Source organism: Cuculus canorus, chromosome 2 (genome assembly GCF_017976375.1).
Source record: "Cuculus canorus isolate bCucCan1 chromosome 2, bCucCan1.pri, whole genome shotgun sequence".
In the NCBI taxonomy this organism is placed as follows: Eukaryota; Metazoa; Chordata; class Aves; order Cuculiformes; family Cuculidae; genus Cuculus; species Cuculus canorus.
The window spans coordinates 123,592,815-123,620,024 of record NC_071402.1 but is presented as its reverse complement, the minus strand read 5'-3'; the positions used below and the strand labels follow the sequence as shown (position 1 = coordinate 123,620,024).

The following is a 27,210-nucleotide window of genomic DNA, read 5'->3' as shown; positions in this document are numbered from 1 at the left end:
CTCATCCTCTTTCCCATTGGACAAGCATCCATCTTGCAGCAAAAAAATGCCACAGTCCGTGCCCACTAGCACCCATGCCAGTAATATTAGCAAACAGACATCAGAGACAGAGCTCCCCTTTTAATCACAGAAACTGTTGTTTTCTTTCAGGGTCAGTAGTTGTTGTTCCAGCCCAGGCTTTGTACATGCTATTCCTGGACTATTGAAAACTTCAAGTGCTGCTTCCCCTGCAATACCATACTTCTGGATGAGGACACAACTTCAGTCTGCCAGGTGATAATTTGGCATCTTTATGTCTGTGTTAAAATCCCTGCAGCTGTAAATATTTATTGAATATGAAATATACTCACACACCTCAGCTAGTACATTGCCATATGAATAAATCTAACCTTAAATAAATCATGTGCACTCCGTCTTTTATTCAGTTTATAACATTCTTGGTTCTTGCTCTGAGCTTTCTTAGCTTAATATGGTTAGTCAGAAGTCTAGCAATTCCTGGTGTGCCTTGGTGTCTTTTCTAGTACAATGTTTTGCTTCTTATATTTCACCTCTTACAGCTTTTGCAAAGTTTTGATTTGATAGGACAAAACCAGTGAGGGCATTAGGACCACGAGAAAGACGCACACATTGCTCTGTATTATATCTGGCAAAGTGCTTCCTGACTGAGTGCTGTAGTTATGTGTGAAACAAAGTCAGGGACAGACTAGTTCTCATCTGTTGATCGCAGTTAGCTTGAAGCCTCTGAACGGGGGAGAGCTCTCAGATCTGCTTTCAGAGATAAGGCACTTCAATACAGGCAGCAACTGGAAACTTCGAAGAAGCAGGAACTACTCTGGAAGGAAACTATTAGAGATGGAATTTCTTTTTACTTAGAATTTAAACAGGAAAAAAAATCAAAACTTTAGTTACTCTTTCCATCAGTTAAACCTGTGCTCTCCTAACTAATCTGGGACTTTGTATTATACAGGATCTGTTTTTTCTCACTGGATCCATGCTACCTTTGACTACAGTAAGCGCAGTATTAACAGAAATTTTCTGTTTTGCCTGTGAATAGAGAGGGAAGCATGAAACGGCATCCGTGAAATGTGAGGGGAGCAAAAAAATCCTCTTGGCAGATAGTGAAAACCAGGGCTTTGCTGCAACCCGAGGACTGGAGTCTGAGAAAAATCCAAGTGATATTTAACATGACCATCTGTATCGTTTTGTCACCAACAGTATGTTCTTGAGGAAGAAGTGCAGATATGGATCACGTAAGCTGCAGTTTCTCTTGTTGTTGCTGATGCTGGGCTTTTTGCTACTGATGGTTACAATGCTGAACCCACCACCCAGCAACCAGAGCAAGGAAGGGGCTTTCCAGCCTGTGGAGTTCAACCCCCAGGAAGGGTATCCGATGGACTTTGCGGAGACCCAAGAGATGCTGGAGACCCAGGAGGAGAGCCAGCAGTACTACCCTTTGGATGGGCTATCGCCTTTCATCTCCCTGCGGGAGGACGAGTTGATCGCGGCCGTCGTGTCGCCCACCGGGAAGAGGAACCACAGCAAGGCCAGGAAGGGCTATCGCGTGGTGAAGCAGCAGAGCAGGCGGCCGGAGGAGAGGGCAGAGGAGGACGCGGACCCCCATCTCCTGCGGGATGGGGAAGGGGCTGCTGCGGGGGAGCAGCCGCTCGGCCTGGAAACTCACGGCTTTAACGAAGCGCTCAGTGAGCGGATCTCTCTGCGCAGGGAGCTGCCTGAGGTACGACACCCGTTGTAAGTAAAAAACAGCCTATTTCATCTCTGGGACAAAGCTCGTCTCTTTCCTCATCACTGTGTGTTCCCCCTCCCCCCCGCCGCGAACCTCTCCTCCTCTGAACCCCGCGTTTTCCCCATCGAACTCCCCTCCGATCGGGGATAACGGTATACCCCACGCTGAGTTAACGTGGGGAGACAGAGGAGAACCCTTCGTGCCCAGCTCCCTCTCCTCGTGTCCCGTTCCCCGGAGCCAGGAGTGCTCCCAGCCCCGCACCCACCGGGTCCCGCAGCCACGGCAGCCCCCGAGCATCCCCGCACCCCTCGGAGACAGGAAGGCAGGGGTGCAGCTGCGGCTCCCCGGGGGCGAAGGGTCGGGAAGGGGAGGGCGAAGGATGGCGCTGCGCATCCCGTATCGCGCATCCTGCATCCTGCATTCCGCATCCTGCATCCCGCATCCTGCATCCCGCATCCTGCATCCCGCGTCTTGCATCCCGCATCTCGCCGCCCGTGGAACCCGCAGCGAGGCGGCAGCGCCCCCTGCCGGCCCCGCTGGAGCGCTCCGGGTGCCCCGTCCCGCTGTCCACCGTGTCTGCCCGTCTGTCCACTGCGGAGAAGGCGATGAGCAGGGGGGGTGTCTTGGGGGTGCTGGTGGGTGGGGAGCTCCACACAAGCTGGCAGTGCGCGCTCGCAACCCGGAAAGCCAAGCGCATCCTGGGCTGCATCTAAAGCAGCGTGGCCTGCATCTAAAGCAGCGTGGCCTGCAGGGAGAGGGAGGGGATTCTGCCCCTCTGCTCTGCTCTTGTGAGACCTCATCTGGAGTGTTGTGTCCAGTTCTGGAATCCTCAACATAAGAAGGACATGGAGGTGTTGGAACAGGTCCAGAGGAGGGCTACAAAGGTGATCAGAGAGCTGGAGCACCTCCCATACAGTGACAGGCTGGGAGAGTTGGGGTTGTTCAACCTGGAGAAGAGAAGGCTCCGAGGAGACCTTATAGCAACCTTCCAGTACCTGAAGGGGCTACAGGAAAGCTGGGGAAGGACTGTTCCCTAAGGCTTGTAGAGACAGAACTAGGGGCAATGGGTATAAACTGGGGAGGGGCAGGTTTTGACTAGACATAAGGAGAAATTTCTTCACTATGAGAGTGGTGAGGCACTGGAACAGGTTACCAAGAGAAGTCGTGGATGCCCCATCACTGGACATCACAGAATCATAGAACAGTTTGAGTTGGAAGAGACCTCAAAGATCATCCAGTTCCAACCCCCCTGCCATGGGCAGAGACACATCCCGCTAGATCAGGCTGATCAGGGCCCCATCCAACCTGGCCTTGAACACCTCCACCTGGCTTTGAACGCCTCTGAAAACAGTTGTAACTGTTCCTCTCCACGGAAATCTTTAGTAAAAGGTGAAAGATTTATCTGATCTGAGGGGAAACCAGAGTATGTTCAAACAGAGATGTTCAAAGCTTGCTTGGATGAGGCTTTGGGAAACCTGACCTAGTGGAAGGTGTCCCTGCCCATGGCAGGGGGGGTGGAACTGGTTGATCTTTACAGTTCCTTCCAACCCAACCCATTGTACGATCCTACGATTCTATGAATTGGGGCTTTTGGTTTTTTAGTATAACAAGTGACCTGACAAATGTTGAAAGAAAACTCCTGGGAGGAAGGAAGGTGGAAATCAGCGTGTCTGATTACATCTGCCAGCACCACCAGGGCTAGCTTCAGCCGGGCTGTACCACATCAGACAAGCGATGCATTTGAAGTTCCACATTACATTTGAAGCCCAACATACTCCATTTGAAGCCTGGAGACTTGAGATACAGTTACTCCAACAGCACAGGAGAGGGAATTTATTACACTCCTAAAAAAGGGTCTGAGGTGTCCTGGGAAGAGGGATGTAGGTGGGGATCTTTTTTCTTGCCTCCTGTAATCAAAGCTGTTGTAGCTTTCCACTACAGGACACAGTGGAAAGATGCACCAGAAAAGATTTTAAGTAAATCACAGAATATATATAATAGTTTTTCTGATGGTCATTTTCACATGCTTAAAGACAGCTGATGGCTTGAATATAAGAGGACAATCTTAAGAAAGAGAAATGAAATGGAGCGTTTTCTACACTTGCTGACTAGGATCAGCGTTAATTTGAGTAATTCCATTGAATAGTGAAATGCTAATATTATTTCAGCTATTTTTCACCATGCTTCACTGGCAGCTCTTTGAACTGTGTAATGTTCAAAGGGGGAATGATGACTCTGGTTTACTGCCTGTGATGTCAGCCAAAAACCAGTTTTATTTTGGCAGCTGAAGGGCCATCCAACAAGAGACAGGTTTAGTTAATACTAATCTCAGTAAGATTTAAGCCATGGTTGGGTTTTCCTGTCTGACTAGTTACAGCCTAAAGAGCTATCAACACCACAGCTTATAGAGCACTGATTGAAACCACAGATCTGAACATCTGGGGCTTCACAGTTGTTCAGATCTAAATCCAGATCATAAACCTGCAGCAGAGGTGTTCCTCTAAGCCAGTCCTGTCCTTCACAGCACAACACAAACCAGAACAATATTTTTTAGGTATAATGTACTCTGAGGCCCTAGCTCACAACTGGTTTTATACCAGTGTAAAATGAGAGCAAACCAGTAATGAATCAAATTGTCTATTCCTCCATTCTGTTTGGATCATGTTGTTCCTAATAATGTCTGTTATTATTTAGTTAGAGAGAACCCAATCGGTTAGGAACATTTCAGTGAGTTCGCTCTATAGACTCAGTCTCGCTCATGTCACTTGAAATTAGATAGCAAATTCTTGGTGCCAGAAGCTATGCCTACTAATTGTGAAGCAGTTCCAAACACCAAGTTGGCCAAACTTCACACCTCAATACTTCAGTTTCACTCTTAAAACAGGGTGTAACTCGTGAGGCAAATGCCATAAGATATACCTAGCTGTTGTTCCTTAGAAATTCACATAAAGAGGTCCATTGGGCTTTGCACTGGAGCAATGAGCAGTGTAACTACAGTATTTTTTATGTGCAGAGTACAGAGCTCTGCTGGAAATAAACCAGAACCTGTGAGCTGGGCTGTGCCTTGACAGCCCGATATCCAACAGCCTTACCTGGAAAGCAATACTTTGACCTCCCTCACCAGACTCCAGCTTCTAATATAGCCCCCACCTCTTTGCATGCCTTTCCAGGTGAATATTTTGTTCTAATTTTCAGAAAGCAGATGCATAAAACTGTATCTTTTCCAACGCTCCTACTGATCCCACAGTAAAACATACTCTAGTGGATGAATCAGGTAACATGTTCTGCCCCATTTACTCTGAGTACCAGTTTTGAAACAGCCAGGGTGTCTGGGTGGAACAGCCTAATATCTTATCCAGCTGTACTAGAAAGTTGTTCTTCCACATCAAGACTCATCCTCTGAGGCACCTTCGTCCCTCAGAGGGCTTTTTGCTGCTATCAGTTGGTCCAGCTGCCGTTGACACCCTCCTGGGACAGTGGACATTGTGACTTTCGTGATGGGCTTCTGCCTGAAAAAACAGTCTGCTTTCCTCTCTTGGGCTCAAGTGTTAAGCATATCCAGGGAAACAGAAACTCACAAGCTGCCTAAAAAAGGTTTTAAGTTCCACTACAAAAACATATCTTCTACTTGAGTGCTGTTGGGAGCTAAATCTCAGTAAGACATTTTCCTGAAGGTGAGTGGGAGTCCCTGTCAGCAGTGCCTTTGCCGTGTCAGAATTGCTCTCCTCTTCATTGCTGCTTGTGATGCTTCCATATTTTTCACAAATTGGATTAAATCACCGTGTCTCATCAGTCACAGCCCTGACTTTTTGAAATGCCAATTTATGATGGACCGTCCATAAAACTGCTCCAAATTACAGGGAAGGTATTTCTGTATACCAGTACCCTTTCACATTTTTCTGAAGATTAGATATCTATATTGTAAGTCTTTGCCAATCTCCATGGCAACTGAGCACTTGCCGCCTAGGTTATATGTTCAAGTACAGCTATTTTCAATTCTTTTCCAATTAAGATTCCACAACAGCCTTATTTTCTTGCTATAACCACAGACATCTTAGTATTAAGGTGCAAAATATAGGTGCTTATAGCGGTACTGAATGTTCCTAGTTGGAAGCTGCCATCGAAGTAAAAGGATTGCATCAGATCTTCACTTTTTTAAATTACTGATTCTGCGTGAAAATAAAAGCACGAACAAGTAGTGAGAGTATCCTTTTCTCCTTCCTGATGAAAATGGAAACAATTATTCCATATGAAATTGTGAAATAACAGCATTGTTGATGACAGAATATTAGTAAAATAAGGACAACATAGTTTTATTACAATGTAAAATTCATCATGAAAGTTTTCCTCTCTATGCAAAGATATTAATGCGAAATATTATAAAATATAATAAATTATTATAATTGTGCTCATTTAAAATTTGTATTCCCAGAAGTGTCTATAGCATTCATTTGTGTTTTTTATTAAATCATTCAGATTATGTATTCTTTTAAATAATAAGCAGCTTCATGCCCATCTAGTGTCTAGCATCATAGAGTTTCAGTCCACGAATAGAAGCACTAGGTAAAAATGTAAGAAACACAGCAATATTAAAATGATCTCACTTACATGAGCTTCTGCTGAGCAGCTAATTGTTTAACAACCACTGCAGTCTGGGTGATGATTTGATTGGCAACACAAAAATGACAAAATAACAGTGGACCACATTCAGCCAATTCTGTAATTCCTTGATGAATTTCTTGCTGCTAGAGATTAAATGAGCTAGGAAACTGGCTCAGGAAGTGAAAAGATTTTAAAATGTGTTTTCTAATGTGAGCAAAGCAGATATGCAGGCACGTATACCCTTTGTGTTTGTACAACAGGCATTTAAACGCCCTTTCTGGAAAATGTACATCCTCATGCCAGTAAAACGTGTTCTGTCTCTCTGAACCAAGACTAGTACGTCGGAAAATGCTTATTGTCATGAATGCAATTTGTAGGTCCTTTACTTAAATTTATGAAACAGCCATTGTTTGATGAAGGTTTATAGTTTTCATATATAGCTTCTGTGAGGATGAATAGGAAGCATTTGTCATTCTTACCTGCTTGAGTTTTTAAAGCAACAACTCATTCACAGTAATTTTGATGGAAGATTTTTCAATGTCTTGGGTGAAATCTTGGCTCTGTGGAAAAGTGAGGAGCCATAGGTCCCAGCTGGCACTCTGGAGCATCTCTAAAAATGCCATACAATGACCCACACAGCTTACCTTGAGTTGTAAAGTTAACAGAAAAAAAAAATGGCACAAAGATTATCTGTGCAGCTGGGGGACTCATTCAGCAGTGATTTGTTTTCATTGGAAAAAGCAACCAATACACACTTTATAGGAAAAATGCATTTACATTCTTAAATGAATCTATATTTGTTTTCATTGCCCAGGTAAGGGTCCATTTCTTTCCTGCACAGCACCAATTTTTTTTTCTTTATTCACTAAGATCTTGGTCAGGCAGTCCACAGGTATGCCAATCAACTGTGCAGATGAGTTATTTTACTCATTACTCTTAAAGGTGCTGCATTTTAGTTTGCTCTTTTCTCTGTTGCTTGAGAAAAGATGGAAATGGTGGACCAGAACTGACCTGATTTATCCCTGCCTGCTTTGCTCGGTCTAATCGTCTTTTCAGTTTTTCTTTTCCTTCTGGAACACTTCTGTTTGAGCTCCATGTTTTAAGGCAACCTGAGCAGAAGAAAATATTCCAGAACACAGCAAAACTTTCCTCTTTTCATATTTTAATTTTTATGGTGTCATTCCCAAATTTTCACTTTTATTGCAGTTTTGGACAATTTAATACTTTTCTTTGTCAGAAATGAGGTGAGATCTTAAACTGCTTTTGATCCCTGAAGATTTAGGTGTAGCTTACAATTTTGCTCTAAGAAAGAAGTAGCAAATTCCTCTAGTGTTTCCATTGTCTCCCTCATTTGATCCCATGCAGGTGCCTACAACAAGAATATGACTCCAGTCTGCCTACCGCTAGTGTCATCATCTGTTTCCATGATGAAGCCTGGTCTACTCTGCTGAGAACTGTGCACAGCATTATGGACACAGCCCCAAAGGCCTCCCTCAAAGATATCATCCTAGTCGACGATCTCAGCCAGCAAGGTAGCCCCCATTTCTCTGTATGTGAGCTCTTTTTTCCAGAGCTTCAGAGAAGAAACTCTTCTCCTCCAAGAAGTGCTTGCGGAGAGTAGAAGGCAAAGAGGACCCTCAGGAAGAGTCTTGAGCTGGCAGCCAGATTTCACTCTTCCATCCCTAGAATTCAGCTTAGTCTTTCAGATTTGAAATAGGTTTCTTTTTTTCCCCATCATTCCCATTCAGTGTGAAATTTCTTAGTCTAAAATAAGATGACAGTATACAAATCTTAGCCTTCCCACTGGACCAGATCTGCTGTAATAATTTCCAGACTTGGTCTTTGGCTGAAGCATAGAGTGGAAAACTCCACATTGCTAAAGTAATCCAAAGTGCTTGGGAAAGCCAAACACCTGCAGTATCTCACCCTGATCTGTGTCTTTTATGAGATGATGAGGGCATCCACCTTTTGCTGAAAGCAGGAGAGGAGGCTCTTATGTTTCCCATAGGAATAGCTTCTCACCTAGTGAATCTCAGTTTCCATTAGTCTCTACTTGTCTTTGACGTTATGTTGCTGTGGGAATGTTCAGAAAATGGCCTGCTTGGCCATGTGAAACAAATGCCCCCAAAACATTTTACCAGCAAGGAGTAGTATCTTCTACTACCTACGGCTTTTCTATAACAGCTTGAATCAAAGCTAAAACATTTCAGTGACTGTTCTGTTTCTGACAGGGCCCCTGAAGTCAGCTCTGAGTGAATACATCTCAAAGCTGGACGGTGTGAAGCTCATCCGGAGCAACAAGAGGCTTGGAGTCATCCGAGGTCGGATGCTAGGAGCTGCACGAGCAACCGGGGACGTGCTGGTCTTCATGGATTCACACTGCGAGTGTCAGAAGGGATGGCTGGAACCTCTCCTAGCCAGACTGTCCACCAACCGGTAAACACCCCCGTGACCTCTGAGCAACCCGCATATGCTACTTTCTGCTGAAACAGATGTACTTGGAAAGATTTGGGCAGGGTTTTTTATTCTCTCTTGGTTGCCTTCTTCCTTCTGGTCACATTGTTTTATTTTCTACCTAATCACCACACACATCGCTCCAATATGTGGAAAGCAGGATAGGTCACACAGCTGATAACCCTTACTTTACACCCGGTATCACTGAACTGTCAGAATTTGCATCCAGTTAGAGCAATAAGAAGGCTTCCTGGTGGTCTCAAGCCATTTGCAAATTGGCAAACATCCATCTGAGATGCTGCTACAAGACTGCATTATTTTTACGTTTCTTCTGTCTTAGTGGTGAAGCCAAGGATAAAACGCTTTGTCCTCCTGAGCCAGTTTGACTACATACTGATGTCACCTGTACTGTCCCTGCTCCACAGAAAGAATAGACTTTCTGAGCAGCCTAGACAGTTCTTGCTAATCACAGGTAATTTCACTGACACCAAACTGACAGAGGAAGATACAGATTCATATTTTCTGGGTCTTTCATATTTAGATTGGTGCTTGGGCCTGCTCTTTAATGTACAATTGAGCTCATCTATGCAGTCCCTAAGTCCTTCAAAGAGATTAAATCACTGCAAATATTTCAAGAACGACATGTCAGTAAATCCTTTATTAAAGGGACTTTTCTGGAAAAAAAAAATGTACATTAACTTGTCTATCATTACCCATAAGCCACTTGGGAAAAAATGAATAATTGCTTGAAAGGGTAAAATAAAGAAAAACATCTTTAAAACTCCTACCAGACCATTAAATAGTCATACTAAAGACCTTCAAAGGCTGTTCCCGGGCACTGGAACAAGCTGCTTTTATGGCTGATTATGTTTGCTTATAAGAGAATTAATGTGAGTTTTTAGAAACAAGTACATCATTTTGATGAAAACATTAAGAACACCAAAGAGCAAGAATAATGCCACCCTAGGATGGCAGGAATATTCCTTTCTAAAACATCCTTCTTGGAAAAGCAGATTATTTTTTTCTGAAGACTTATTAGATGGTTTATTATTAATATACATCATGATTCCTCTGCCTTGAGCTATAGGCTATTGTTGGTGTTCATGCTGAGCTCCTTTCTGTGTCAACTGGCCAGTCCTTTTTCAAGGCTGTATTGATGAAATTGAAAGAGTTACAAAAAGTCTCAGAGGAGAGCTGTAATGAAGGAAGAACTACAGTAGCAGGAGAGGTTAGGAAGTCACCACAAGTGTAGTAATTCACTGTCCAAAATTATCCCTGCTGAGGGAATGTAAAGGCACCAAGCCTACTATAGCTCTGAGATTTCCATAGCACTGTCACCAGGGTATGAGAAAAGGGTTCTCTTCCCCTGTAGGGCTCATACCCTCATTTATTGCTCCAGGAGTGTGGAATTTAACACTGAGATAGCTAATGATTAATTGCATCCATGAAGCAAAGGTAGAAGGATGTTTGGATAACAGTATGGTCTAAACTATCGCTTTCTGTCTGCTGTATCAGTCACTGCGTCTGACCCTGGTAGCTTTGTCACTGCTAGTGTGGAGAACCTCTGCCACTCTCCACCACACAGGGAAGGTGCGCCCTAAGGCACCTGACAATCATTTTTCCTCACTGTCCTTCTTTCTCCAGCTGAAGAATGGTGATAATAAGAGTGACATGATAAGGAATTTAATTCATAATTTTCCTGAACTGCTTGTTGTGCTTGCATGGAAATCACGGTGGAAATGTAAAGTCAACTTGGCTTCTTTTAGCAGTTGAGGAGCTGTTAAATTGAATCATGTGTATACCCTGAGACTACTCAAATGAGAAAAGTACAGAGTAAAAAAGCTTACAGTGACTGGTGAAATATCCATCATTCCTCTTCTTAATGTACCAATCAAGCTGCAACACATGCAGTTTTGCTGGAGTGACAGGATGGGAAAACACTTAATCACCTAGAATGAATGAGTTGCTTGCTGGGAAGGAAAAATGTGGCTCAGACTTTTGCAGGAACTTAGTGGAGCTGAAGGGAGACTCTAACTTTGAGAACTGGTGATTAAGCCTAATTTTCTGGACTTCTGATCAGATCTACCACTATTATTGTGATGTCTCTTAAAGCAACGCCGAGAAATCCTTGCCCAAACTAAGACCTCACTGTGATTTGAACATACTCACAAAAGGGGAGATATCCTGAGTAGCCTGTGGTAATGGCAGACAGGACAAACATGAGAAAAATTGTTCCAGTTTTACAAGTATGGAAATATTTGACAGGTATTTGACTTTCTCTGAGTGATGACATTTCATCTCCCCACATTATGGTTTTATTCACTGACCTAATCAAAATTATTTTCCCCCAAAATATCGAGTATCTCTAAAATCTTTACACATGCATTTACTGGCACTTTGACTGGGACAAGTTCTGTGAACCATACCTAACAAATGGACTGGGAAGCCGTGTATCAGCTCGGTATATTGCCTAGAGAATGGTCCGATGGTTTGTAAAGCATTCCTTGACATTTTGATTATTCAAGGATGAATACCAGAGGCACCTGGACAAACTAGATGAGCTGCCCCACAGATCATTTAATTTGACAACTGTTTGTGTTCCAGGCTAATTCCAGGTGAGTAGCATGGTGCATAGTAATGCAGCTGTGAAATTATTACAGCCATCTTTTGAGGAGTTTGCCTTTTCCTGGAAACCACAGGAGGCAGCTGCTATTTATTATTTGGTCCAAAGGCAGTGAAATGCAGAGGGGTCATATAATGAACAGTGCCGTGAAGCCCTAAAAGACTTAAACAATGACCAGCTTGCTGCAGCAGGATGATTTTTGAAAAAAAAGATCCAAGGTGCAAAATGTAGTTCCTGAGTATACTGCATGAAAGAAAAATGAGTCTTGATTATACCCTTGATAAGGAATTCTACTTCTCGAAAAGGCATGGGTACCATAAATGTGGCAGCGAGGTGTCTTGCAAAGGGGTAGCTTGCCCTTAGGATCTTTCCCCTGCTCCTGTTGCAAGGACTGTTTTCCACTGTGCTGGTTGCCTATACCACAGCTCGAAAGATTACATTAGGCAACAGAAGCCTGTAATATTATTAAAAGAAGCCTATCTTGTTTCTAAAATTCAAAGCGTCTCTACTTAGTACCATCATTGTAGGTCACTAATCTTTAATGAAAATGCTGTTAAACAGAATTAGAAATGAACATAGCAATGGAAAGGTACCTCTCCTGCTCTTTGTTCCCATCAAGGAGTGAACGGCAGCCTCTGCTTGTAGATACAGAAATAGTGTTCTGCTGTCCAGAAAGTTTCTGTGTGGTTCTAGTTTTCTGGTAACGCACTACAAAGAAGGGAAATATTTTACACTGAAGTTGAACAGCTCCTTCATCTCTTTTCATTTGATTTTCCACTTCTCAGTGGCCCATACCCCGTAGCCCAGCATTTTTCAAGCTACTACAGCTACCAAATACATGAGCCATCTGTTTTCTACCTTCTCACAGGCTCAGGAAAGCACGATGTCATCCATTCGGAGACCACACAACCCCAGCATCTGAGCAAGCATTTCCACACTACTCTCTTTGTTTTGAAAACTTCCATCTACTTCACGTATAACAGCCTGCTTCCTGGGTCTTCTCCTTTTGCCTGATCCTTTTATATCCTCCATTTGTTAATAACACTCATTTAAAATTCAGTAAATCAATGCTCTGAATGGTATATTATGTGGAGACATGCTAGCTCTTTACAATCTTTCACAGTTGATCAGGATCAGTAGGCGACCTGGTTTAAAGAAGTTGAAGTAAACAAACTGAACACAAGAATCTAAAGCCAAAAGCAAACATTACTTCCAGAAGTAAGAGCAATGAGGATTTAGGCATGATTCATGGCACAGTTCCTTGACTGCCTAGTGTAAAATGGTATGGATTGGTCCTACAGATTTTGGTAGCCCACATGCAAATTTGAATATTTTAACAAAAAAGGAAGGTTCATAGGTTTGGGTTTTTTAATAATGCATTCCCTTAGCACTCTAGCAGAGGTTTGAAGTATATGTTTAGTGCTTAGTGTACGAGTAGCCCATCAGTTCGAGGAGACTGTTCATATGCCCTAAGTTAGTCTGGAGATGGTCCGTAAGGCAGTATTTAAGTTATCCTTTATGCCATAGCCTTACCATTCCTAATCACTGCACTTTATCTTTAAATTCACCCTATCTTATTTCAAATGTTTTGCATTGCTATTTCCCTGAAGACTTCAGCTTGCCAGCAAGATGCTTTCAGTGAAAAAGCAGCATGCTGTGGAACCAGCTTGGGTTCTCAGTTACTTACTGAAGTTTTCACTACATGCAGAGCCAGGGAATTTGGTCTGCCTGGATTTCCTAGCTATCTAATTTTTGCAAGGAATGATCCACATTGAAAAAGGTTGAGGAAAATATGTCATTTTCACCTTTTATTTTTCATGTTCATCCTTATTTAGACGGGTGGTTTAAACAGATTAAAATCTGTTCCCTTCCCAGCAAAAGAAAGCATAAATCAATAAACAGCACTTTCAAAGCCCAGTGTATCTAAAACTTCAGAAAAAATACATTAATTAAACCTTCCTCTCCTCATATTACTTATTCTAAAAATAGAAAAGAACATAATGTCCATGGTGACTGTAAAGGGTCATGGGAAGACACTTCATTCGCAATTGTATTCAGTCAAAAAATCGCAAATCAGGAAATTGCTCTTGTTTGGGTTGCTCTTTTTCGTGGAATTGTGACCTTTTGTAGTTCATGTGTGTTCCAAGCATTCGAAATATTCACAAATTAGTCAGACAGTTCAAAGCCTTGCTGCTAGTTGTATCTGAATTTCCTGTTTTCCCCTTTCCTCGGATTCCACAGAGTAAAATTAGCAGTAGTTCGCCAGTGTGTGTTTCATTTCAAAGCCCCGAGAAGCTGCTGACTGTCTGCCAGTTACCCAGTTAAAACCAAAAAGAATAGGTAATAACATCTTCCAACTTAAATTACCTTCTGCTGCAGATTTGCGTTCAGAACCACACAAGAAACAAACCATCACTGAATATGCAGAAAACAGATCTTTTCTTAAAAAAACATTAATTTCAAAAGATACGTAAAGCACTGTTTGATTAAGATTGAAATTGGACATTGACCAGCTTTCACACAAAATAGACTTACTGGATTCCTCTATTTCAGATCAGAAAGAGGCTCCCATTACTTAAAATTTTAAGAAAGTGTGTTTCTATTGTTTTCAGCAGAGTTACCCCAGTTTATTCTAGGTGAAGATCTAGCATTACACTCTTGAAAACTGTTAATCATGGCATTTTAAAAATGCGACAAAAGTAATAGCTTTAAAACACAGTTCTCAGTTTGTACTGTGTAATTTTGTGGGAAAGGAGATTTAATTTTATTCTGTTCTTTTATTGTTGAATTTAGCAAGGGTAAAATGTGACCTACCCAGTGAGTTACTTTCACCTGTTTTAAACACTGTGATTTTCCATATCACAGTTTGCAGGTAGTTTGGATAATTGCTTGGTATCCAAGCCACCAGAATCTATTGTACCACTGCAGGTATTTTTCCTGAATGGCACTGAAGAATCAATGCCCAACAACAAACAAAGCAAAAACATAAATTAAAAAAAATATGTTATTTTGACAAGAACTACTACTGTGGTGCTTACTCCTAAGAGCATTTTAAGCTTGTGATGAAATACAGAGACCATTTTATGAACTTGGTGATAAATGTTTTTTGCAAAACAACTGGCAGAACAAAATAAGGCTAAGTGACCTCTTCATTGCCCTGGAGTGGCAAACTCATGAAGCGTGTGTAACATCTACAGGAAAATTGAAGGATGGTAAAGTGTGTGTGGCCAAAATCATCTTTTGCTGTAAGATTTATATTCATGCAGAGCCTATAACATCAGAGGTAGGGATCTCTGTGTGAAATAGCTTAATAAGAATACTGATGGTTTACTCATAGCAAAATCCTGAATAGCTTTAAATAACAATGCAAGCTACGGATCATCAATAAATTACTGATATTTAGATTCCTCACCGCAGGCTCAGTATTCCCATACACTGAGCATGTGAGCTTCTATCAGCAGGGAAAATAAGGGTGCTCAACATGGAGAGGAGTGCTTGTGCTTGTGCTTGACAGTTTCAAAGAGGAGAGCCAATGCTGACTAGTAGAGAAGTGAACTTAAATTGTGCTATGGCTTTGAAAATAGATGATATTGTCTTTTTCAGAAACAGTGTCGTCTCCCCTGTCATAGATGTCATAGACTGGAAGACTTTTCAGTACTATCACTCTGCACGCCAGCATCGAGGTGTTTTTGATTGGAAACTAAATTTTCATTGGGAACCAGTACCAGAGCATGAAGAGAAGGTGCGACAGTCTCCCATCAGCCCAATCAGGTAACAATCCACCAGCCTGTGTGCCTCTGCTCAGCTCAGCTTCAAAACTCTAAAATCTGAGTCATCTTCCAGCTACCGGAAGAGAGATGTGGTTACTTGCATATGCTTGGTTAACATTTTTTGAAGGGATAAGGTTTTTGTTTACACTGAATTTGTTTGGCCTTTAGTAATCATTGTAACTAGATTGCAGTCATACTTTCGACATGACAAATATATTCCACACATTGACACAACTATTATGCAACCTGATCAGAAAAGGTGTGAATGTTTGTAGCGAGAGTAAAAGATGGATCATACAGAGTTAAAGGAGATGTCCTAATTGTGATCTGTTTGTCTGTTATTTTGAGTGTACCTGTATGTAACGTTTCCCACTGTTCTGAGCCTTGTTTGATAAATTCAGCTCTTGGCTCACTTCCCCAAGCAAACTGTAGAATTAGGTTCTAGTTTTTCTTTCTTTTGGTTGGATAATTTATTCACACATATATGGAATAGTAGTCAATCATTTTGTAATACCATCTCTCTGGAAATGGTGGGATTTTCACACTTCACATAATTCCCTATCTAAAACTCAAGGTGTTCACTTCCAAACTTTTTTTCTGTACAGGAGTCCTGTGGTAGCTGGTGCAGTGGTCGCAATGGATCAACATTACTTCCAAAACACTGGAGCTTATGATTCTGACATGACCACGTGGGGAGCCGAAAATTTGGAATTATCTATAAGGGTAAGAACCTTAACTAAATATCAGGCTGTGGTAACTATTGTGCTTTTAAGCAAGCTAGCCGAAAAGGAAAGAAGCAATTTATGAAAGGAGAATGTCTTGGGGTATGGAGAATATAACTTGCCTTGCAGAAATCTATCCCCTTGCTCCATGATCTGTCAGGACTGCACAAGCACAGGCAGCTGCTGTGAGTCAGGATCGTTGTCAAGAGAAGGGAGTTTCACTGGAGTGTTTCACTCTCTGCCTGAGGACAGAGTCACTGGTTTTGGCACCTTCTGAAAGCTGCCTCTTCTTTTTTTGGCATGTAACATGCATCAAAGGGAGAGTAGCTTTATTTCCTTGCCAACCTGTAGTTTTAATATGAAATTGTTTATATTAAATTGTTTGCATAGATTTTTGCTGAATACAAAGAGTAACAGATATTAAAAAGCAATGACAATTGCAAGCACAAAGAGTATAAAGTCTTTAATGTCCCAGTCAAAAGAAGGTGTTACCCCACGTCTCTTCTTTTCAGTGCACTGTTCGGGCACAGAAAAACATAGAAGCATATAAATACTGGGTCAAATCAAGGGTCCATCTCGTCTAGTGTCTTCTCTGTCTCTCTGTATCTGTGGGAACAGTGTATAAAGAAGAACATAGTTATACCCTTGCTCTTTCCAGAAATGTGCAGATTCTGTGTTTCCAGAAACGTGCAGAAGGCTTCTCCTTTTTAGATAAAGGTAATCTAAATAAGGTAATCTTTTTTTATGCCTTCACCTGTTTCAGACTTGGCTCTGTGGTGGCTCTGTAGAAATCATTCCATGCTCCCGAGTGGGGCACGTCTATCGAAACCACTTTCCCAGTGCCTTCTCCTATGAAGATGCCATTGTGAGGAACAAAATCCGAATAGCAGAAACCTGGCTGGGCTCTTATAAAGAGAACTTCTACAAGCATGACACAGTGGCTTTCTTAATCAGCAAGGTAAAGACATCTGTAGTGGTTTGTATTTGCTGAAGTGATCAAATCTTTTAGGGTATGATTCCTTCTCCACATGACTCCTTCTCCATCTTGCCCAACAAGGTGTGATTTATTTTTCCTCTGATAATACATGGGAGGTTGCGGTGCATCTAGTGGAAGTTAATAGCCCTGTGTGCTCAAAGGGCCCTCCTAAAGGATTCATTCTTCATCACTGACTGTCTTCCTCATATGATTCATGAAGATATACAGTAATATTCCCAGGCACATGGCAAACTGTGATGTCTCTCCTATTGAAGCATATCTAAGTGGTCTAGTGACACAAAAAAAAAGAAAAAAAAAGGTGATATTTTTCTCCTGAACTCAGAGACATCCAGAAACAACTGTGACAGAGAAAGTTAGATCTCAACATAGCCGCTATTTACAAGTTACTTTTTCATTAGAGTTATCATGCAGGCAGCAGTGACCTCCAGGGACTTGGATTCCCAGCAGCCTGTACACTAAGACAGGATTGCATCCAGGTGTGGGGCAGAGCCCTGGCATGCAGCCACACATGAACCATCTGCAGGCCACACACCATCCAACTAAAGAATGGCCACACTTGTTTTTAAGCCACTGTAAAATCCACTGCAGATCAGGATCAGTCAAGAGACTGTATATCCCATGTATTAAAAACCAGTGGATGTTTATTTATTGTGAGTCATGCAGCTGTGGCTTAGTTGTTAATAATAAGCTGTTAGTAATGATAAGTTGCTGGTTTTGCTGCAGTTCTCTGGAATTCTCTGGCTCCAATACCTTTTCTTGTAATGGTATCCTTTCCTACAAGGCGGTGGACAAACTTGTGAGCAGTTGTGAATGAAAACATGTCATTCATCTTCTTGTTCGTTTAACAATGCAGTACTTTTAAGAAGAAAAAAGATTAGCTGTAAGCAGTTAGGCAGAGAAGGGGTATGTGCCATGCAAAGTTTCCCAATCAGTCTTGCTCTTCCATTTCAGTCCCTCATGCCTCAGTCATTGCAGTGCTGGCCTTCATCTAAGAAAGTCAGATCAAGAGGGAGCTGCGTTGTAGATGAAGAGGAAAAAGGCTGTGCGTCATCGTGGCTTCTCTCCTATCACCTAGTCTGATGCCTCTACACTCCACAGTGGATCTGCCTCTCCAGCTACCCTGCTATACTAATCCTAGAGTCTGAGGCTATCACGTTCCTTCTTTCATTCTATTTTCACTTTTTTTAAAAAGCTTCTCCCTCCTTTGTTGTGTAGTAGGTTTGAACTCCACTGACCAGAAGTTCATCAATTGACTCAGAAGGGTTCCAGTCACGTAATTGCAGGGAGGATGCTAGGCCAAGCCTTTGAGGATGGGCAGTTAGGTCTTTAAATCACTTAATAATTTCCTAAAGGCTTTTATTGTCAACTCAGAAGCCATCTTCTGTACTAAAACCTACAGCCGACAAAGATACAGCTTACTAGCTCTAAGCACCATGACCTTTCACCTGAGAGTTTGTTCTAGTGAGATTATTTCTAGTACTCCTAAGTACGATGCTTCTTGAAATGATCAATTTTACGATCTCTGGGCTCAGCATACCATAACATAAAAAGCCCTTTTCACTGTTCCTTTCTTTCACAGCCAATATTTTCAGTATGTCAGTGCAGTGGGATGTTATTCAAACGACACGAGCAAGCGATGACATTATTACTGCTCAGCTGCAGATGGGCCCTTGCAGGGATTTATTGTGGGGAGAGGGTGAGCGGAGCCGCCTATTGGCCAATACAAAAATCTCCATGAGCCTTGGCTGGCAATATTGCCTGCTGCAGAAAATAACTAGTGACCCCCATATAGATTGCTTTATAAGTCTTCTTGGTTTATGGTCTGAATCACGTCCTGCATAGGATGCTCATGATGTGAACATTAATGTAGACAAATAAGACTCTTCTCAAATCTCTGCTATTTCAGCCATCATCTCTTTTTTCTCCTTTTCTTGTGGTGTTTCTTTGTTTATTTAATTTATAAGCAGTTTCCTTTCAGACTGGTTTACAGGGATAATTACTTTCTTTACATTATATACACCGTTTATTAGGCATCAAATGCAGACTGTAACTGGTATGACAAAATGAGATTTACTGCCATCGCCTTCTTCAGCCAAAGCAGAGTCTCACAAGAAACACCTCTTTTTAGGAAAAGCATTTTACTCCTATATTTCCCTTTTCCAGGAAAACTTCTTGGATCCAAGTTTGTGTGGTGCCGAAGTGCTGAACTTTGTCACCAAGCTTGACTCTAAGATTGATGCTAAACTATGAGGTTCTCTTTAGAGCATTGCAAGTGTTGAGATTTGCCTGTGCCGCTTGCACAGGCTTACGTGGCATGACTGATTCCTACCTTTTGAAATTGATACCTCTCCCTTGATCTCCAAAGCCCTTCATTTGTCAGTGTGTTCCAGGCATGTCGCAAAGTCCTTTTCTCTTTCTCACAGATGCAGAGAAATAGCTGGTCTGAGGAAAAAGTTGTTTACGGGCAATTCTTTGCTTATGTTACCAATTTTAATTTCTAATGTAGGAATCCAGGCCAGTTTCCTGAAGTCCGAAACTGCATTTTTATAAAGTAGAAATGTTAAAGGGGCATCTACTGCTGGCAAGAAAGAAGAGAGAGACTCTTAAGGGTGGTGAAATATTTTTAATATCGGGGCACTGAGACATTTAGAAAAGTGTTTTGTGTGGTTCTGAAATGGAAGGATTAGAGACTTAAATGCTTAGAGGTTTTCAGAACTCTGTTAGCCATCTTCAGTGCTAAATACCTTCAAATCTTCATACCGTCAGTCCTTTGCAGTGCAGATGCTGGTAGCTGCAGTGAGGGTTGAAGGCGCTTGTCTTTTTTCAGAACAGGGCTGCTACTAGGAAGGGTGGAGCTGAGATTGTGTGTACATAACTCAAAGAAACACATAAATCATAGGAAAAGTTTTATGCCTTTATAGCCACAAAACACATTGACTCTCTCGATTTAGTAAGTGTCAGATAATAATGTGATTGACTGTATTTTGGCCTAAATTCTGTTATCACTTACATTTTCTGACCATGGAGGACTGACAATAACTGGGAAATTCCTGGGCTGTTAAGGGCCAGGAAATTTAATATTAACCAGCAGGGAAAATTCTATACTAAATGATAATCTACTACAATTCCACTGATTTCTGTGCAACCACTATCAAACTTCACCCTGACTTTTTTAATTAAAAAGATGACAGACTGACTTGTCTTGCAATGTAATAACGATTTTTAAAGGAAATATTTATTTTTCACTATGTATGGTACTTATGAAACATTTACTTCCATCACACTGCCAGTCAAAATGCTGTTTTAGCACAAAGTTGGAGGAAGGCTGTAGCTCATTCTCATCCTTTGCATACTCATGGAAGACGTGTATCAATATCTATGACATGCAGGATAGAAGGGGTAGTAGAAATAATTCCTGTGTTGTCATTTTAATTTCTAGCATCTCTAACACAAACACACTAGTAACCCTATCTTTTCTCCATGAAGGCAGAGAAGCCCGACTGCAGTGAGCGCCTTCAGCTACAGAAGAGACTAGGCTGTAGAAATTTCCAGTGGTTTATATCAAATGTGTACCCTGAACTCTCCCAACCTGAGGACACACCAAGATTCTCTGGCAAGGTAAGAGAAAACACGATCTAAAGAATGATTAGACCCCAGTATCGCTTCCATGTACCAAATACTCAGTGAGCATAGAGTGAGAGGCTGTTCCTGCTTTATTGTCCGAACAGGCAATGCAATAGGGATGGGAGGAGAAACCAAAGGACAGAGCAGACAAAAAGCTGGTCCAAATCCTCACATAAATGTTGAAAGCCGGCCAGGAGCTTAATTCAGATTGCTTAACTTAGTTCAGTCTCACAACTTAGAGGATCCTATCCTCAGGTTAGTTAGGTGCCATTAAAGAAGAAGAATTGTTTTGCCTCATGCGAATGGCAACCACAACAGCAGCTGGGATATCTCTGTGCTGACCCATGTACTTGAAGAGAAAAAAACATGTCTTCAGTCCTGCACTTCCCCCAAGGGCAGAAGTGGTAGCAATTGCAGTTCTTCAACTGAATATGTACAGGAGACAATATTCTCCATTATTTCTTTTAAAACATGCAAGTTGATAGTTATCATTGATTAGATTACAAATACAAAAGGATTTTCCCCCAACAAGGTCTGCTAATTAAGGCACACTCTGTTATCTGTAGTCAGATTCAACTGTGTCCTTTTACTATTTTGTCTGTTCTTTATTATCAAAGTTTGCTTGAGAAGAGTATAAAAACTGAGTGGGGATCATAGGAGTTGTTACATGTCTTTTCTCCTGGAATATCTTGGTTTTTTCTGACTACAGTGTGCAGTTGAAGTGCAACTCTCCATTAGTGTAAAAGTTTTGACAGATTTCTTTTAACTATCATAATACTTAAAACTAGAAGTGGGTACCTCTAACATAAAACTCACTGGGTGACATTCTGCCTTTTATATGAGACCAGTTTGCAAGATCAATATGCAAGATCTCATCTGAAAGAAAAAATACTGCCTGAATTACGAACAAAAATGTATATCATAAAGCCATACAATCACCAGAAAATGAGCTGAAGGATATTTTGTTTGTATCTGATTATGCTTTATTTCAGTATAAACCTTTACTTACAGCTTTACAATACTGGTGTTGGCTTCTGTGCAGATTACAGACCTGGAAGGGCCGTTGCAGAAGGCTCTATCGAACTCTCCCCTTGCAGTGACAGCCTTACCCAGGTACTGTGTGCTTCGAGCATGTAAGCATTGTATCAGATCTAGGGAACCATCCAGAAGAGAGTCACTCCAACATGTAAATGGCTGGGTTGACATTAGTGGAAACACTGATGTATTCAAAACTAGGACGTGCTAAGGCAATGATGCCTGCTGTTCTGCAGCCAAGTGTCATTTGAAAAATGGCAATGTTCCATTTGCCACTGGGGGTAGATACGCTTTTCTCCAGTAGACGTCATTAAGTGCCTGTTTGTCAGTATATTTGGTAGTGTCTGGGGAACAGAAAGACTGGGGTTAAAAAATATATAACAATTCTAGAGTAATGGGGATGGATTTCCCCATTAGCACCTAAACCTGCAGTCTAGTGCCTAAAGTACAGTCAAAGACAGGAAGGAAATTCATGTAGACTTCCCAGCTGGCATTAGACTGAGTTCATGCATTTAGAGAGGCCAAACTAATACAGACCAACTGCAGATATTTACTCTAAGTTCCAAGCAAGTTTTGCTGCTCACATTGAGCTCAGGGTGAGCTGCGGGCATGTTTCTAACTGCAATGTATGCAGACACTGTCAGAAACACCCTTCTGTTCAAACATTTATTACGCTAGAAAATTTTATTGTAGGGTGGGTTTCCTTTATACAGTCTACAGAGATTTTCCTTCAGTAAATAGTTATGCCAGAATTAGCTAGTCGGAAGAATTACTTTGCAGGGTCAATCAAGGCTGTTGGGTCTCTCAGTTATGGTTGGGTTGTGTCTTAACAGACATATGTAAGAAATTTTTTCAATTAGCACTTAAAAATGAATGCCCTTCCATCATTGTTCAAACAAACCCTCCCTTTTCCAGCACTTTGAATATAACAGCATGAAGGAAATCCGGCTTGGTTCTGCTCCGCTGTTTTGCTTTGATGTCAGACACGGGAAGGTTATCCCTTACAACTGTACAAAGGAGACAGACAACAAACAACAGCGCTGGAATGTCCAGGAGGTCAGTAGTGACCCTGCCTTGAGGGGAGGGCAGTTGATGGTGACCGTGGGTGATTGACAGGATTCATATATGGGGAAGGGGTGACGTATTTGAAGGGCAAGTTTACCTTCAGTACCATTTTCACCCAGGAAAATTAAGGTGTCTCTCGTCCATTTACACTGTCTGTGTAAAATAAATTTTGTTTGAAAATACAAATAATTACAAATACAACAGGAGTACTACCTAAATGTTTATGTTCTGGTTTTGACTGTTTGTCTTACTAGCCTTATAGAAATATAATCCAAATTAGTGGTTGTGAAAGTAAGAGCAGAGCAAATTCTTGCCCACTTCTTTTGGATAGAGGAAGGCTCTAGAAACCCTGAACTCTCCTAAATGAGAGCACTTTAAGTGGAGATAGTTTAAATATTTTCCTGCATCGTAAGAGGAGAGCAAACACCCTCTTGGAGAATTTGGTATTACCCAGTGGACTTCACTCAGCAGAGCAGGAACTCCTCTACAAGACTGAAAAATGTCATGCTCTAGGACAGCAATTCCTGTAGATGTAGGGTTGTTCTTACTGTAATTTGTTTTGATTCCTAAGGGAAGTAACGGCCCTTTTGAAATGTTGTGGCCTGTAGTACTGTAGTTGATTCTGATGACAAACTTTACCCACAGGAAACAAAGAGTGGTGAAAAAAGAGATTTACTGAATTCTGCACCTACCACTCCTGTCAGCTTCAAAAGAAATTAGACATACTCAACATGTTCTGAGATCAAAGCTAAATCTAGTCATTATGGTTAGGGAGATACTAAAAAATTTTGAACAAACAGTCATAACTGCTGATTGATTGTCTATACAAAGTTTCTAGAAACGTGGCTTTTTACTGGAAATCCCTTATTTTCAATTTGTTCTTTCATTCCCTTCTTCTCTCATCTTGTAGGATGGAATGATTATCCATGTCCTTTCTGGAAAATGCATAGAGGCAGCAAAGACTGAAGAGGATAAGGACTTGGTTTTGTGTGAATGTAACAAGAATGCAAATCAGGTGTGGCAATTTGAACGTTCCCATGAGCTACATCAGAGATGACTGATGGGTCTCTGTGGAGGTTGAGTCTCCAAAACTTAGCATTAATTCTGTTTGGGATTTAAGATACATTTCCTGCATGGACAAGAAAGATGCTTATCTTTGCTGTAGCATGCAAGGAAGTTAGGGAGGTCTTTCCTTTGAAAGCCTGGCTCAAATAGTTGTCACCAGGTCCTGGTTTATTCAGCTCTAGCTAAAATTTCTATTTATTCTGTGAAGCAGGGAATAAAGATACTGTGAGCATCAATAGAGTCTCAACTCTGCTATTGCAGAAGACAGTTACGTTTGCCATTTGAAGGAAACACAGACGATTGGCTGCCAGACAGCTTGTCTTTAACGTATTCTGTGACTTCTGAGGACACAGGAAAATGAATGTTTGTGAAACTTGTGAAACTATAGGAGGACGTCAGCCAAACCAGGATAAGAGTTTAGCCTTGTTTTACAGTGCACTCAACTCATATAAAACAAAGTAGGTTTTGTTCTGTGTGCTTTAAAGTAGTAGTTTTCGTGTCTAATAGCTAAAATTTTGTTTTCCCAATAGCCTGATTCAAATTTCTACCCTGTATTGAATTACACAGAGCATAATTTAGCACTTAATTAGGGCCTAACTGCACTAATTGATTTGGAATATCAACAATCCTCAGTGTTTGGCATACCCTTCCTTAAATCCTTTGTCTGTGGTCTAATTTGGATGAGAGAATGAGACTGAAATATTAACAACTACTTTTGTTTGTTTGTTTTAATCAAATTTAAGAACAACTCTTCAGGAAACTTTTGTGGAATATGGAAGAAGATTGAACTAGATTAGAAAGGAGGGTAACAATTTCCCTGTTTATTTTGAAACGGAAAGTGTCGGTGCATCCATTTGCTCTTATAAAGCTATGGGATGAGCTTATTATTATTCCAGTGACAAATCTACTGTCTGAAAACAGCAGATGAAGAGAAACCACAGATTTCAACAGTGGCTGCCTAAGAAGAAAATACTGGTGCCTACTTCCACTTGCTTGCATCCTGAGTTAAGCCTTTCACACTGTGAAAGTAAGTCTTCCACACTGTCAGTTTTAGCCAGGAAGATCTTTTACATTCTTGCTGTCATGGGTCTCCAAGCTGATCCTCAAAAGGCACCAGTGTGCAAAATTCTTTAAACAAGCTTCTTCAGAGGCTGCATCCCTGCCGACCTCCTGTCTTTCAAAGGAGTGATGGAGAGTCAATGTTAAGTAACGAGAATGATCTCATACAGCATGCACTAGTGAAACAAACTTCTGTCAGTATTTCATTAGGGCACTTTCAATTTTCAAGTTAAAACCAATAATGGTGACACTTTCCAAGAGCCTGCTAAAACAGAAGAACAATGAAGAACACCACATCTGACTTATAATGCACAACAGTCATAATTGTGTCTATTTATTAAAGGGGAAGGGATTCATTAATGAAACTCAATTCGGTATTGAGGTTTTTTTCAAGAGACAGAAAATTGGGTGGTATTTTTTGTAAAATATACAGCATGTCATTTGAACTGTGGAGAAAGGAAGGAATAACAGAATATTCTGCAAAGCCTTCCAGTCACCAGTTCACTTCCAGTTCTTTGTAAACCATAATAAACTGGTTTCAAGCATATAAAGTTGGTTACAACAGAAGACACAAACAGCATTCTATGTTGTGTTGTCCAAATATTTCCCAGTGGGATCTCTGTTTGCTCCAAGTGTTACAGATTCCAAATGAGGTTCAGGCATCTCTCCAACCATCCTAATTATAATATCACTTACTCTTTCTTTGATAGCATCAGAATCTAATACCATTTGCTTTCTGCTGTGTCTTTTAAAATTTCCTGTGACATTCTTGAAAATGTTTCAACTTGCAGACGAAAGGATGGCAGCAACTTCTTCCAGAATACCGAGTGATCCCCAAATCTAGGATCAGAAAAGAGAATTTCTAAAATTGCATAAAAGCTAAGTGAAATGCTGTTTTAATGACATGTGATTCCTTTATTTTAAATTATAAGTATGCCAGATTTTTTAATACTGTATTATTTATTATATTTTGGACTCTACACTGGGAATATAATTCCTTCAGTGTTTAGCTTAGTGTTAAAAAAATGTGTATGCAAACATGATAATTGATAGGAAGTGGCATGTATCACACAGAAGAATGAAGATATTTTTGGTTTAGAGAGGAATAGTTTGGAATTAAACTTAAGAGATGTGGATGTCCTAACCTTATACTGCCTTTTAACGTAATGATAAAAACCTAGAAAAGGTTTGCTGTAGACACATCTGACAGAAAAATATGATATCTAATACCTCTTCCAACAATAAAATGAAAATACACGGTTTGCTACCATTTTAAAAATAATTATTATTATACTTGTTGCTTTTAGTAGCAATGTAAACATGTGGTTGGTTTCTGAGGTAACTAACTCCGGAGTACAGGCCAGAAGGGAACTGCAGTGTGATCTAAAGGGTCTCCGTATGGGGACAACCAGGTAGCGCGGATTGTGGGCCATATCGTGGACCACACTTCCCTCTAATATAGACATAACTTGTTACTATAAAAACAAAACAAAACAAAACACTAAAAACCCAAAGGGAAAACACCTCTGTTTCTCCTAGTTTATTTCCTGTACACCTTTTAAATGGATTAGTTGTACCAATGCAGTTTCCCCATTGTGGCCATTTACACTTTGCCCCTGTGGTGAGATCCATCAACCAGACCCTCCTCACGTAGGTTGTACAGGGGACTCAACAAAAGGTCTCTGTGAAGGGTGGGAGTGTGTTTTCCTCATTCTTATCCATCTTTCAGAGACAGCACAAGCAGACAGTGATTTGAGCATCACAAAATATGGAATTTTAGCTCTGTTTTTGGACAGGGACAACATTTCAGGTTCCTGTAATTCCCATTGACAGGATAGAAACAGAAGGACAAAATGTTTCAGGCAAGAACAGAGCAGCAGATTTAACTTCCAATACCTTTCAAGTGGAGCCTCGGGCAAGAGCAAAGGAATTCCACCATAACAGAAGCAAACATCTTATAGTCAAACTCCACCTGAATTTTTGAATTTGGCAAGCCAGGCATAATGAATGCTTTGAACCAAATCCACCCATGAAGCTGAACTAAAAGGTTAGCTTCAAGAACAGGTCACCTGTCAATTGACAACGCTTACTGAATAGCCTGGTTTATTCCTTTTCCAGTTAACTGGAAATGGAGGAACATAAAGGCTTGACTATTCAACTTACTTTTAAAACTCGACCCAGTTGATGCAGTTGGTATTGGCCAAAGTTTGAGGTTTGTCCTGTTAGGTGAGCTGTCACCGCTAACACAGAGAAACACAATGGCAGCATTTTAATTTGTGTGTTAACCTGAAGTTTGAAGAGGGAGAAGGTTAGAGAGATCTTTATGCTAAATCCTGTAGCACAGAGATGTCCAGGGCACTTCTCAGTACGTGTGCAGGTACCTCCAAGTCCTCCCTTGGAAATGTTGATCAAGCTATAATGCTGTCTGCTTACTAAAATGCAATAGATTT

The 27,210-nt window shown here is 41.1% G+C and overlaps 1 protein-coding gene and 1 pseudogene across 3 annotated transcripts; one reads left to right on the top strand and one right to left on the bottom strand.

Moving 5' to 3' along the window:
• GALNT15 (polypeptide N-acetylgalactosaminyltransferase 15) lies at positions 1 to 25,719 on the top strand. 3 transcript variants are annotated; one of them, XR_008448474.1, is made up of 11 exons: positions 1 to 273; positions 1,216 to 1,749; positions 7,712 to 7,878; positions 8,578 to 8,782; positions 15,027 to 15,194; positions 15,799 to 15,916; positions 16,679 to 16,873; positions 20,399 to 20,530; positions 21,579 to 21,649; positions 22,487 to 22,627; positions 23,547 to 23,684. XR_008448474.1 is itself a non-coding variant. In XM_054058268.1 (11 exons), the coding sequence occupies exons 1-11, from the start codon at positions 248 to 250 to the stop codon at positions 23,691 to 23,693; spliced, it is 1,935 nt and encodes a 644-aa protein (XP_053914243.1). In that variant the 5' UTR covers positions 17 to 247; the 3' UTR covers positions 23,694 to 25,719. The 3 variants fall into 3 exon arrangements, 2 of the variants coding, with proteins under 2 accessions (XP_053914243.1, XP_053914245.1); XM_054058268.1 differs by having other exon boundaries at positions 17 to 273; positions 21,548 to 21,649; positions 23,547 to 25,719; XM_054058270.1 differs by lacking the exon at positions 1 to 273 and having other exon boundaries at positions 1,489 to 1,735; positions 21,548 to 21,649; positions 23,547 to 25,719.
• On the bottom strand, positions 3,084 to 3,171 carry LOC128851549 (U5 spliceosomal RNA; annotated as a pseudogene).
• Positions 25,720 to 27,210: the final 1,491 nt, after the last annotated feature.

Coding starts and splice junctions, on each gene's coding strand:
- GALNT15 (XM_054058268.1), top strand. CDS start 248: ATGAGGACACAACTTCAGTCTGCCAG. Junction 8,783..15,026: donor GCCAGACTGTCCACCAACCG/GTAAACACCCCC, acceptor TGTCTTTTTCAG/AAACAGTGTCGTCTCCCCTG. Junction 22,628..23,546: donor AGCGCTGGAATGTCCAGGAG/GTCAGTAGTGAC, acceptor CTCATCTTGTAG/GATGGAATGATTATCCATGT.